Genomic DNA, 13,306 nt, shown 5'->3' with positions numbered 1-13,306 from the left:
TCCAATTTGCTTAACCATGAAATCATCACTAAAGACCTTTACACAATATTCATCACCTTCCGTGCTTATACAATCTCAGCTTCAATCGATTTCCCAATGCATAAAATGAATCGAAAGGTAGCCTGCGATAAACCCATTGACCAATTATCGCTTATGAAACTGATTGATTCTTCTCTCTCTTCAAATGGGTATACTCCTACTTCTCTACGAATATTCTCGTTTCATTGATTGTAATTTATGTAATACACTTATCAGACTCTATACAGATTCAAAATATCACTTGCATTCAGTTTTTATTTATTAAGTGGTGGTGCTAATGGTGACAAAGATTTTGAAGGGGGTGGAGATGGTAGCATGGAAGAAGAAGGGGAAGAAAGAAGTAAATGGATTGGGGTGGTGAGGTGGAATGCCATGTAGTGTCCACCTCACGGAATTGTTAGCGCCACGTCAGATTTCAGGTCCATCTTGAACAATTTTATCAGAGGAGGGATATATTTAAACCCAAAGTATAACAGAGGGGTATATTTGAACCCAAAATATAACGGAAAGAATCTATTTGGACCCAAAATATAACAATGGGTATGTTTAACTTATATTTAACCCTTTTCCGATTCAAAAAATCCAATAAATAACGGTTAAAGTGACAAATTTTATTGACGTGGGGTGGCGGAGTATGGCCCACATAGCCACACGCTTCAAATAAATATGTAGTAGTGCTACTTCCTTCCATAATTACATTGTTTTCCAAGAAAATCAAAAGAAAATCTCCACGTAGTAGGACTAGTACTTCCTTCCATAATTACACCAGTAATCTCCAAGAAAATCAAAAGAAGAGAAAGGAAGAATGGAGAATAATGAGAAGAAAAGAAGTAGGGGACGACAAAAGATAGCAATAGAGAAAATAGCAAACAAGAACAGTTTGCAAGTAACATTCTCTAAGAGACGAACAGGTCTTTTCAAGAAAGCTAGTCAACTCAGTGCATTATGCGGCGCTCAAGTTGCTGTCATTGTTGAATCACCAGCCGGTAAAATCTTTTCATTCGGTAACCCTTCTGTCGACTCTGTTATACACCGATATGAAACCGGTGATGTCTGCCGTCAACAAGACGTGTTCAATGATAGTTGGAAAAAGTATTTGGATTCTAAGGGAGACTTGGAGGAAGCACAAAAGAAGGAAAAGGAATCAATGGGGAAATCTAATTGGTGGGAAGATTTGTGTGTGGAGAATTTAGGGTTACAAGAACTTGAAGAATGTATGGCTGCTATGCAACTTTTGAAGAAGAATTTATTGAAAAGAAGTGATGATGTGAATTCTTCTGATGATGATCATGATGGTGTTTTGATTCCCAATATGACTTTCAACCAATTTGGAGCCCTTCCTCTTCAGTACTATGATGTTGGAGGACGTTCAAATTAAACATTCTAAGGAATGGGCTGAATATACTAGTTTAAGTTGACTTTGGACAAATTAGTTGATTATTTTACTACTAAATCACTAGTTGGTAATTTCTTGTTTTTTTTTCTTTTTCTTGATTTCTACCCATATGCTAGTAATAGTTGGACTGACCATTACCAGTAAGCAAGTGTTGATTTTTTGTAGCCACTTATTGACAGAAAGAAAGCTAATGATTATTATTCTAAATTTAGTGGTTTTCTATTCTTTTCCGGCTTCTTTGTGCCTTTTTGTCCTCGAGTTTGTTCCTGATGTTGAGCTAATTTGGGCATATAAGATTTATTTTTCTTATTTTTTATGAACAGGACGAAAATAGAAAAATTACAGTAGTTTATTCCCAGGGGTGTCAATTAAGTACGGTTCGGACCGGTATTTTATAAATTTTATACCATATCAGTTTTTCGGTTATTTTATTTTGTATAACCAAAATAAGACTTTTTGAAACCGTCCCATCATCTCGATTTTTCTTCGGTATCGATACGGTTCGGTTAATTTTTTAGAATTTTATAAAAAAAGCGTCATATAAAACTCACAAGTAGAAATTGTACACGATATCGTGCATACTTGTATAAGATTTTGGCAAAAACTTTCTAGACATATATTGTTTAAAAGGTGAAGAATCAAGAAAACATGAATCACGACAAGAATATAGATTCATCCCACTAATATTAAATAAAGACAAAAAAATTAGATTACTCGAGCGAAACACAAGAATTAAGTCTAATAAAATTTGGTATCCAATAAAAGAATTTAAATTATACGAGAGGAAAGATATCTAATACCTCGTAGCTTGTCACTCAACATTGTTGGAAGACCTTGTAACTTAGTGGTTACTACTCGAGGTGCTAGAACTAATTTAGTTTCAATAGGGGTAACATAATAGATTTCGAAGTTGGGACTTTAGTGTTAATTATTTGTTGCCAACTTGTAGTCATTTCCATCACCACGGGCACAAGACGAAAAATTTAATAAATTCACATGGGTATCTAGGTTAAATTTAAGGGCCCGTTGTTGCTCCCAAACGCACAGACAAGTATACACGGTCGTACTAGTAATATAGAATTTTTAAATTCAGAAATCGTACCCACATGGACTTATGATTAACTGTCAACTAAATTAAACCAATGCTAATTATCTAAACAAGAAATAAAATTCAAATTTATATTTACGAACTAAATAAAAATAAAAGAAAAGAAATAATGAACTTCAACCAAGATAGAGCGGATTTTTATCGGAGAAGAGATAGATCTAGGGCTATGACCACTAACAATCCAGTTGAGTCTGCAAATCGTTCTACCTATGGGTTACTAGTTGACGGGTTGACTTTAACTTTATGATATTCTCTCGAACTACTCACAAGCCTGTAGATGCTACTATAACGCCTATATCTCTATGGTCGCTAGAGGTAACAAGAACGCATTTATTTTTCCGTATTCAACTAAGTAGGGCTAAAGGATATATCTCTATCCTCAGTAGTTGATATGACCCTACTAGGAACACCTCACTTGAAGGCCCGCATTGAATACCAAGGCATGAGACTTCAATCCATTCAAGCTAGGAGGATGACCAAAGGAGCATTGGAGACCCACGGGGAGGCATACAAGCCCCATAAGAAGGCCTATGAAGTATGGAAAGTAGCTTGGAGAGGAATGAAAGAAGAAGCTACAAGAAAGAAGGCCAACACTCAAAGTGGCTAAAGTCGCAAAGGGACAGAAACACAAATGTGGCTAGACGTGCAAAGAAAGGCCATAGATGCAAATGGTCACAATTGCAAGCTTGAGGATTGGATGATGGCTATATGTGCAAGAGGAGCCTTTTCGGATTTCAAGCCAACATCCAACTTGCCAAACAAGGCCCTTGCCTCATTAATGACATTCTTATAATAACTAGCCTAGCTCTTAAGTCTCTTAGTATAAATACTAGACTTAGTTTATTTTCATCCTTAGATTATGTTGAATGAAAAACTCTTATGAGAGATTGTTTAGTTGATAGCCTTAGTTTAATATAGATTGTTTGGTTTCATAATTCTATGTGTGATTCTTAGTTGCAAAGTGAATTGTTTATTTCCATCGAATTCAATGTTGCTCATTTGTGGATTCATTTGAGTCGTTTGTTGATTCGAATTACTTAGGTTCTAGGGTTTGATAATCCGATTGGAAGGATTATACCCTTTCTTGTCCATAGATTTCTTGCTCTTGGGTCAAGTATCTATCCATCTACCCTCTTCCATTTCTATTTTTCTTCCACCTTTTTTTTTTTTTTGTGGTAATGAAATGTGAATTATTACCATAACAAACAAATAAGCATTACATCCTAAGGAGCATCTAGTGTTCTTAACCACCTTCTAGGAAGGTTGTCTTGAAACTACTAGACCTCGAGCCAACAGAACTAGTTACATAATCTCTGAATCAAAATTTGACACCTACGGCTCTCTTTGAACAATTCAACATGCCTAATCTTTCCCTGACCTCCTTTTGTATCTGTACTGTAACAAACTCTTTATTTACATTTGCTTCCTTGAATATTTTCCAATTTCTTGCTTGCCATATGTAGTATATCAATGCTCCCCAAATTGTTGTGACTATCTCCTTCTGGAACTGCTTCCACCGTCTTCTTTTAATCCATCTAATTGTGTCATGTACTCCCGGCATAGTATGAGAATACCCATCCATGTACTCAGTGTGTTCCTGATTCCTGAAATCCATTGGCAATCAACAAACAAGTGGCTCTGCGTTTCTATCACTGCTGCATCACACAGACAACAAGTCTGATCGTCTACCTATATGTTCAGCCTCGTTAGTCTCTCTTTGGTAAGCAATCTATTTTGGCATGCTAACCACACTATCATCCTCTGCCTAGGTATCATAATTTTACTCCACACCAGATCAGCTTCCCCAAACCTTGACATAGTCCCCAACATAGTCTCATAGCTTCTTGAAACAGAATAAACACATGTTGGGGGTAAGTTTATACCTATCTCCTTGATACCAGTCAACCATTTGAGTCTTCAAGGAATTTAACTTCTTCCAGTACCAACTACAATCCCCAGGTGGTATATGTTCCCATATGTTCTCCTCAGACTTTAGATAGATGCCATTAACCCATTTTACCCACAGGATATCTTTTTTGCTTGCCACTTGCCAAAGTAGTTTTCCTACGGAAGAAATGTTCCATTTACTACACCCTTTAATGTTAAGTCCTCCATTCTTCTTCGGTATACAGATTTTGTCCCATGCTACCAAAGCAATTTTCCTTTTCTCTTCAAAAGCTCCCCATAGAAACTCCCTACATTTTTTGTCTATCTCCTTCAGTACGCTCTGGGGCAGTATAAATACCGCACCCCAGAAGTTATATATTGAAAACAACACTGCCATTATACTTTGTAATCTTCCAGCGTAGGACAGGTGCTTAGCATACACATCATGAATTCGACTGGTAATCTTATTCACTAACTGCTGGCAGTCCATGCTATTCCATTTCTTGGAAGTAAGTGGCAGTCCCAAATATTTCATAGGCAAGACTCTCATAGAGAACCCAATTTTACTAATAATTTCCTCCTGAATTTTGTCATCTACTCTAGCTATGAAGATATTGGACTTATCCAAATTTGCTAGCAGCCCCGTAACACCACTGAAGTGATTGAGTGCCTCCATTACTCTAGAAACTGACCTCATATTCCCTTTGCAAAAGATCATGAGATCATCCGCAATGATCAAATGAGTCAATCTAGTACTTTTACATATAGGGTGGAATCTAAAGTCAGGTAATTCACTCATTTTCCTAAGAATTCTTGACAGATACTCCATGACAAGTACAAACAAAAGGGGTGATATGGGGTCACCTTGTCTGAGATCCCTTTTCCCTTCAAAATATCCATGCCCTTCCCCATTTACCTTTACTGAGAATTTAGTAGCTGTAACTGTCACGACCCAGCCCCGTGGGCCGCGACTGGCACCCTACCTGGGTACCCAGACCAAATCACCTATTCATCTACCAAATCCGAACGTATTTCAGAATTTCATAAAAGTCATATCAACATAGGTTATATCAAAATATGTCTTAAGCGGTCGCACAAATCAAAATGTCATATCGAATCCAAACGGAGCGGCGGAATAGACATCGCCGGTCATAAGTGCAAATATAAGCATAAGGGTCATTTAGGGCCATCATAACAAACTGACCGCTGTAAGACCAGAAAACAAAATTAAACAAACATACATAGGACCCTCGCCCCACATATATGACTACAGGCCTCTACGAATTCAAAACAAAGACATATGGCGAGACAGGGCCCCGCCGTACCCAAATAGTCAAATGTACAGAATATATACATAGCAAAAGAAGTCTGTACCAAAAGTGGACTCCGAGTCAAGAAGGAGTACTCCGAAATAGCAGAGAGTGAAGCCTACAGTGGAGGATCACCAATGTCTGTACCTGCGGGCATGAAACGCAACCCCCGAAGAAAGGGGGTCAGTACGAAATATGTACTGAGTATGTAAAGCACGGAGTACAGAAATATGAGCCAAAACTGAAAGCAAACCGGATATCAAAGGGAAGTACCAATCAGTATGTCAAAATCCGTATCAAATCATATACATATACATAATGCAAACGAAATCATGCAAACGCTCAAGAACGTGGTCGCCACTCCGACGCTGGCGCCACACACAGCATAACACCAGAAGGTTTCGAATCTCCGTACATCCCCGAACACAAACATAAGTGAGCGTATCGCATCACTAGTCATATCACAGCATAACTCCAAACGGAACCCGGCCCTATGGCGAGGCCTCGGGAACCGTAACACAGCATACGGCCGAATTATCATAGGGCGCACGAATCATAACCGGCCCGGGAACCGGCGAACGAAGTCATAAGGAGGCACGAGCGGAGTCGTGAGCAAACAAATGCAAATCATATTTCAAAATAGCCTTTCAAAACATAATGATTTCATAAGTCATTTCATAACCCAAAATAATCGAATACTTAGCTGATACGAAGGTTCATTTCACAAAATGTTTCCAAAGTGGTACGTATGGCTCAAAACAAAACTTAACATATCATAATAGTCAAAACATGATTCATAGAGGGAAGTCTCAAAGTCGAAGATCTCATATCGAAGTTCATCCAAAAAGAGAGCCCGATAGGACAAATAGGGTGTCTCGGGGTTAGCGGGCCCACCTCGAGTCGAATTGAGGTGGCGAACATAATTTACGAACATTTAAAGGCCATAAGATCATACATAATGATTTCAAAGTGACCCGATCACATTTCGATAGGTTTCGAACATTTGGTTGCATTCTAGCCAAAATAGAGCCTTTAGGCTTCAATTGAATTGAATGAATAGTAGTCGTTTTGTAGATCGGGTTTCGAGGAGCAGAAATGCTCCGGAGGTTCCAATATTCACCTAACATACTAAGACATGCCAAACGAAGAAGTGGGAAGCTTTACATACCTTATGGACGTCTTATGCTTTCCTTAAAATCAAATCCCGTTTCGTCCAGAATCTGCAAATGGTCAAAGTTACCAATTAGAGATTCTTAGGCTTAAGATTTCCATTAACTTGATTTTTGTCTACCGAAATTTCGGCAACATTTCCCCTATATATCTAACACCCCCGAGACTTAGCTCGGCTCAAAATACATCAACAACAACAACCCAAACATCATCAAACAACACAAACCATAATCAAATCATTCTAGCTTCAAAGTTCTTCTTTACTATAAAAGTTGGCAACTTTCATTCAAACTTCACAATTCCAAACTTATGTCCACATTATTGTATTCATTCAATCATTCAAGATTATTCAATCACATCCCAATTATGTTCCAAACATTATACATAAATTCAAGAAGTTCGTCACTTTCCATATTCCTTTCAAAACGTCAACAATTCCGACGAACATACTAACTTGCATTATTTCATTCCGAATTCATTAACAACAACCATAAGTCATATTTAAAGCCTTAATATCATGGATATACAATGATATACACAAATATACCAAAGGTATATACTTTCCCATAATGTTCCGAAATCATTTTCCAACACCAATTCAATTCATTAAACATTCATTTACGTCATAAATACCACAACGACGCAACTAATCAACTAAACAAAATCAAATTCACATGGCCTTCTATTTCTTATAGCTCACGACCCCAACACTAACCACACACACACATACGGTTTCACTCACACATCAAAGTTACGGGATTCTCGTCTATTCTCAATCCTTAACACATTCACACCAATTCCATAACATTAAAGTAACAAAATTCATACCTTTTCTTGAATTTCCGACTTGTCGCAAACGCTCTCCTTTCACCAAACTAATTGTACCCCGTTGAAGAGCGTTTTGAGTACTCTACAAATATGGAAAGAACAAGACTTTTGGATTAGAATCAAAGCTTGGAGATTTTTTTTTTCTTTCTAAGTTTCGGCCGAGACCTTCTTTAAGGGGGTGCTCTTCAATTTCTTTATGTGGAAATGATTGATCTTGATAATTACAAAGGAAACTTGATATATATCCAACTAAGGGTCATGTGAAAATCACATGACCACTTAATAAGAGCTTGGGCCAAGCCTTGGCCGGCCACCCTTAGTCTTTGGGCCTAAATTTGTTGTTCAATTTCCTTGGCCCAATTCATTAAAACCCCGTCTTTTGTAATTCCCGAAACTAATTTCCGAAATTCCAATTTTACCCTCAACCTTCCCCAATGTCTTAGCACCAATAGTTTCATAACCAATATAATCATATTAACTAGAATCAAAATATTCCCTCATAACATACAAGCCTTAATTATTTCTCGATTTCCAATTATGCGAAAACACGGGACATAACATTCTCCCCCCTTAAGACATTCGTCCCCGAATGTTAAATTAATCTTATAAGGTCTTATGATCATGGAGGGGGTGTCCCTCTTACTAATGACATACGCAATTCATTTGTCAATTAACACAACAAACTAAAAAGTTTAGATTACCTGTGGACGTCGGGAACAAGTGGGGGTATTTCTTCTTCATCTCGTCCTCCGCCTCCCAAGTCATCTCCTCCCGATTGTTGTTGCGCCACAGGACTTTGACAGAAGACACTTCATTAGTGCGCAATCTCCTTACCTGTTGATCCAGAATAGTTACAGGCTGCTCGTCATAAGACAACTGCTCCGTTACCTGAATGTCATCCACTGGGAATATCCTGGAAGGGTCACCGATACATTTCCGCAGCATAGACACATGAAATACCGGGTGTACGGCCTCCAAGTCGGATGGTAAGTCTAGCTCATAGGCAACCTCGCCTATCTTCCGAACGATCTGATACGACCCAATATACCGCGGGCTCAACTTACCCTTTCTACCGAATCTCATGACACCCTTCATGGGCGATACCTTCAGGAATACCCAGTCGCCAATCTGGAACTCTAACGGTCGACGTCGTCTATCTGCATAAGCTTTCTGTCGACTCTGAGCAGCCAATAATCGTTCCCGAATAAGCTTTACCTTATCTACTGCTTCCTGGATCACATCTGGCCCGATTAACTTAGTCTCGCCCACGTCGAACCAACCAATAGGAGATCTGCATTTTCTGCCATACAGGGCTTCATACGGTGCCATCTGAATGCTGGAGTGATAACTATTATTATAGGCAAACTCAATAAGCGGCAAATGATCATCCCAGCTGCCCCTGAAATCAATAATGCAGGCCCGTAACATATCTTCCAGCGTCTGAATAGTGCGCTCGGCCTGCCCGTCGGACTGAGGATGAAAAGCTGTACTGAGGCTCACCTGAGTCCCCAATCCCTCCTGAAATGACCTCCAGAAATTTGCCGAAAACTGGGCACCTCGGTCAGTAATAATGGATATAGGGACTCCGGGAAGTCTGACTATCTCTCTGATATACAATCTAGCATAGTCCTCAGCCGAATACGTAGTCCGGACTGGGAGAAAGTGGGCTGATTTCGTCAATCTGTCAACAATAACCCAAATAGAATCATACCTGCGTGGAGTGCGCGGTAACCCAACAACGAAATCCATATTAATCATCTCCCATTTCCAGGCTGGAATTTCCATCTCCTATAATAATCCACCGGGCTTCTGATGCTCGATCTTAACTTGCTGGCAGTTCGGGCACTGACTAACAAACTCAGCAATATCTTTCTTCATGCCGTCCCACCAATACAAACACCTGAGATCCCGATACATTTTAGTGGAACCAGGATGAACAGAATACCGTGCATTATGGGCCTCGCCCATAATCGGCCGCCGTAAGCCCGCAACGTCCGGTACACAGAATCTGCCGTCATATAATAATACTCCTTCAGGCGAGATCTCAAACTGAGTCTTTGCTTTATTAAGGGCCACATCTCTGTACTGAATCAGGAGAGGATCTTCAAACTGGCGCTGCTTTACCTCCTGAATAATAGATGATTCAGCAACTGGAGGAACAGAAATCCCAGAATCTCCAGAATCCGCCAAACGAACTCCGAGGCTGGCCAGCTGATGAATATCACGAACCAAATCCCTCTTATCAGATGGTACACCAGCCAGACTGCCTACGGACTTGCGGCTAAGCGCATCAGCTACCACATTGGCTTTCCCCGGATGGTACAGAATATCAACGTCGTAATCCTTTAGTAACTCAAGCCATCTCCGTTGCCGCAAATTTAGCTCCTTCTGCTTAAAAATATACTGGAGACTCTTATGGTCCGTATAAATATCAACATGGACCCCATATAAATAATGCGGCCAAATCTTCAAAGCATGAATTACTGCGGCCAACTCAAGATCATGAGTGGGATAGTTCTTCTCGTGCGGTCTGAGCTGCCGGGAAGCATAGGCTATAACTCGACTGTGCTGCATCAACACACAACCTATCCCAATGCCAGAGGCGTCACAATAGACAACATACCCGTCTGATCCCTCGGGAAGAGCAAAAACTGGGGCCGTAACTAGTCTTTCTTTCAACATCTGAAAGTTGCGCTCGCAGGCATCAGTCCACTGAAATTTTGCTGCTTTCTGAGTAAGCTTCGTCAGTGGTGCTGCCATAGAAGAAAAATCCTCCACGAACCTGCGATAATACCCGGCCAATCCCAGAAAACTGCGTACCTCTGTCGGTGTAGTAGGCCTGGGCCAATTCTGCACAGCCTCAATCTTCTGCGTATCGACCCGAATACCGTCTGCGCCGACAATATGGCCCAAGAATGCCACAGAAGTTAACCAAAATTCACATTTGGAGAATTTAGCATATAATTTCTGTTGGCGAAGAATACCAAGTACCGTCCTCAAATGATCTGAATGCTCCTCTGCTGATCGCGAGTAAATCAGAATATCATCAATAAACACAATCACGAACATATCCAAGAAAGGTCGAAATACTCGATTCATCAGATCCATAAATACTGCTAGAGCATTAGTCAACCCGAAAGACATAACTCTGAATTCATAATGCCCGTACCGGGTCCTGAAAGCAGTCTTCGGGATATCTGATTCTCGCACTCGCACCTGATGATAACCTGAGCGCAGATCTACCTTCGAAAAATATTTAACACCCTGCAACTGATCAAACAAATCATCAATCCGGGGGAGGGGATATTTATTCTTTATAGTCACATTATTCAGTTGCCGATAATCAATACACATCCGCAGTGACCCATCTTTCTTCCTCACAAATAATACCGGCGCTCCCCAGGGTGATGTGCTGGGTCTAATAAAGCCCTTATCCAACAAATCTTTCAGCTGCTCCTTCAACTCTTTCAACTCAGCCGGTGCCATCCTGTACGGGGGAATAGATATAGGCTGCGTATCCGGCATCAACTCTATAGTAAAATCAATCTCCCGCTCAGGCGGAAGGCCAGGAAGCTCGTCAGGAAATACATCTGGAAACTCACTGACGACCGGAACAGACGGAAGGGTAGGTATCTCCGCTGCAGTATCGTGCACACGAACCAAATTATAGATATAACCCTTCTGGATCATCTTCTTAGCCTTGAGGTATGAAATAAACTTACCCCTCGACGATGCTGTGGATCCGAACCACTCTATAACTGGTTCCCCTGGAAACTGAAAACGGACTACCTTTTTCTGGCAGTCAACATTAGCATAACAAGAAGACAACCAGTCCATACCCATAATGACGTCAAACTCAAGCATGTCTAACTCTACCAAATCAGCCTTAGTGCTATGATCATAAATGGTCACAGAACAATCCCTATAGATCTGTCTCGCTACAATAAAATCCCCAACCGGCGTCGCTACCTCAAATGGCTCTATAGGCTCAGACACTATCCCAATTTTACTAGAAACGAGCGGGGAATATATATGATAAAGTAGAACCAGGGTCAATCAACGCATATACAGATCTGGAGAAAACCAGTAATGTACCTGTGACGACGTTTGGCGAAGCCTCCTGATCCTGGCGGCTGGCCAAAGCATATATGTGGTTCGAGGGACCGCTAGAACCTGAAGTACCACCGCGGCCTCGACCGCGTCCTGCCGGTGCTGGCATACCTCGCCCTGCCGGGCGTGCAACAGATGGAGCAGATGATGAACCGGCGGCTGACCCTGTCGGCTGAGCCACACTACCAGAACCGCTGGCCAACGGACAATCTCTCATAAAATGGCCCTGACCACCGCACGAAAAACAAGCTCCAGTAGCTCGATAACACTCCCCAGGATGAGACTTCCCGCAATGAGAACAACGGGGCCTGGGTGGTCTGGTCTGGCTGGGACCTCTAGTCATCTGTGAACCTGCCGCTCTGGAGCTCTGACCGGCCCTAGACGGTCCCGCACTGTCAAATCTCCGGCTGCCTGACTGAGTACTCCGGCCGGACGGAGGTAGCTGTCTGCCTGACTGCTACTGCTGAGGCTGTCCGCCTCGAGAATCCCCGGAATAACCTGCGGACCTAGCCCTCTTGGGCGGCCTCCTATCCCGATCTCTACCAGAATGATCAGACCTGTGACGATCCTCCATACCCATCGCATAGGCCTGAAGTCGGGCAATGTCCATATCTGTCTGTAATGACACTGCCATACAGCCGTCAATCAAATACCGATCCAATCCCATAACATATCTGTGCATCCGATCGGACATATCTGCTACCACGGCCGGTGCATATCGGGCCAGAGAATCAAACTTAAGATTATACTCACGAACGCTCCGACCCCTCTGCTGCAGATGTAAAAATCGATCAGCCCGCGCCCGTCGCAACTCTGGGGGCAGAAAATGGCGGGTGAAAGCAGTCGCAAACTCGTCCCAAGTAGCTGGGGAAGCACCCTCGCCCCTAGATAACTCCAGGTCTCATACCAGTGAGCAGCAACATCCCGAAGTCTATGCGAGGCCAACTCGACTGACTCGGTCTCTGAAGCCCTGACCAAGTCTAGTGAGCGCCGCATCCCCCGAATAAAATCATGGGGGTCCTCATCGGGCTTAGACCCGAAAAACTCTGGAGGGCCACACAATAAGAACTCTCGAACTCTCAGGCTGTCCCGCCTGTCATCATCATCATTGTCCCTCCGCCCGCGCCTGCGAGCCTGCCCTGCTACCAATGTGGTCAGCAACGGTACAGCCTCCCTCAGGGTCCTGTCCTCCGCCCCTGGCTGAGGAGCTGGAGTCTCGGGAGCGGGTACTCGGGCCTCTAGAGCTGCTGAAGGGCCTGCTCCAGGCTGTACCAATGGTGGTGTAGCGGACCCCTCAGAACGAGGCACACCCTCAGGCAAATCATAGACACGAGCCCGGGTAGCTCGCTGTGCCTGACTAGTCTCTCCCATCCTTGCCTTGCCCTTCTGGGCCGCCGTTGCCTTCTTCGGAGGCATCACTGCAAACACAAGAACGGGTCAGATCAGAATCATCCTAAT

At 42.2% G+C, this 13,306-nt stretch overlaps 1 protein-coding gene across 1 annotated transcript; it reads left to right on the top strand.

The window, feature by feature from the left end:
• Positions 1-769: 769 nt before the first annotated feature.
• LOC132624966 (agamous-like MADS-box protein AGL61) lies at positions 770-1,743 on the top strand. The gene has a single exon (XM_060339725.1). The coding sequence runs from the start codon at positions 845-847 to the stop codon at positions 1,415-1,417; it is 573 nt and encodes a 190-aa protein (XP_060195708.1). The 5' UTR covers positions 770-844; the 3' UTR covers positions 1,418-1,743.
• The last annotated feature ends 11,563 nt before the right edge of the window (positions 1,744-13,306 follow it).

This window comes from Lycium barbarum, chromosome 12 (genome assembly GCF_019175385.1).
Source record: "Lycium barbarum isolate Lr01 chromosome 12, ASM1917538v2, whole genome shotgun sequence".
Lineage (NCBI taxonomy): Eukaryota > Viridiplantae > Streptophyta > Magnoliopsida > Solanales > Solanaceae > Lycium > Lycium barbarum.
The sequence above is the reverse complement of the archived record's forward strand: the minus strand, read 5'-3'. Positions and strand labels throughout refer to the sequence as shown.

What these genes read in the sequence shown, in the direction of transcription:
- LOC132624966 (XM_060339725.1), top strand. Translation starts at nt 845, where the DNA reads ATGGAGAATAATGAGAAGAAAAGAAGTAGGGGACGACAAAAGATAGCA.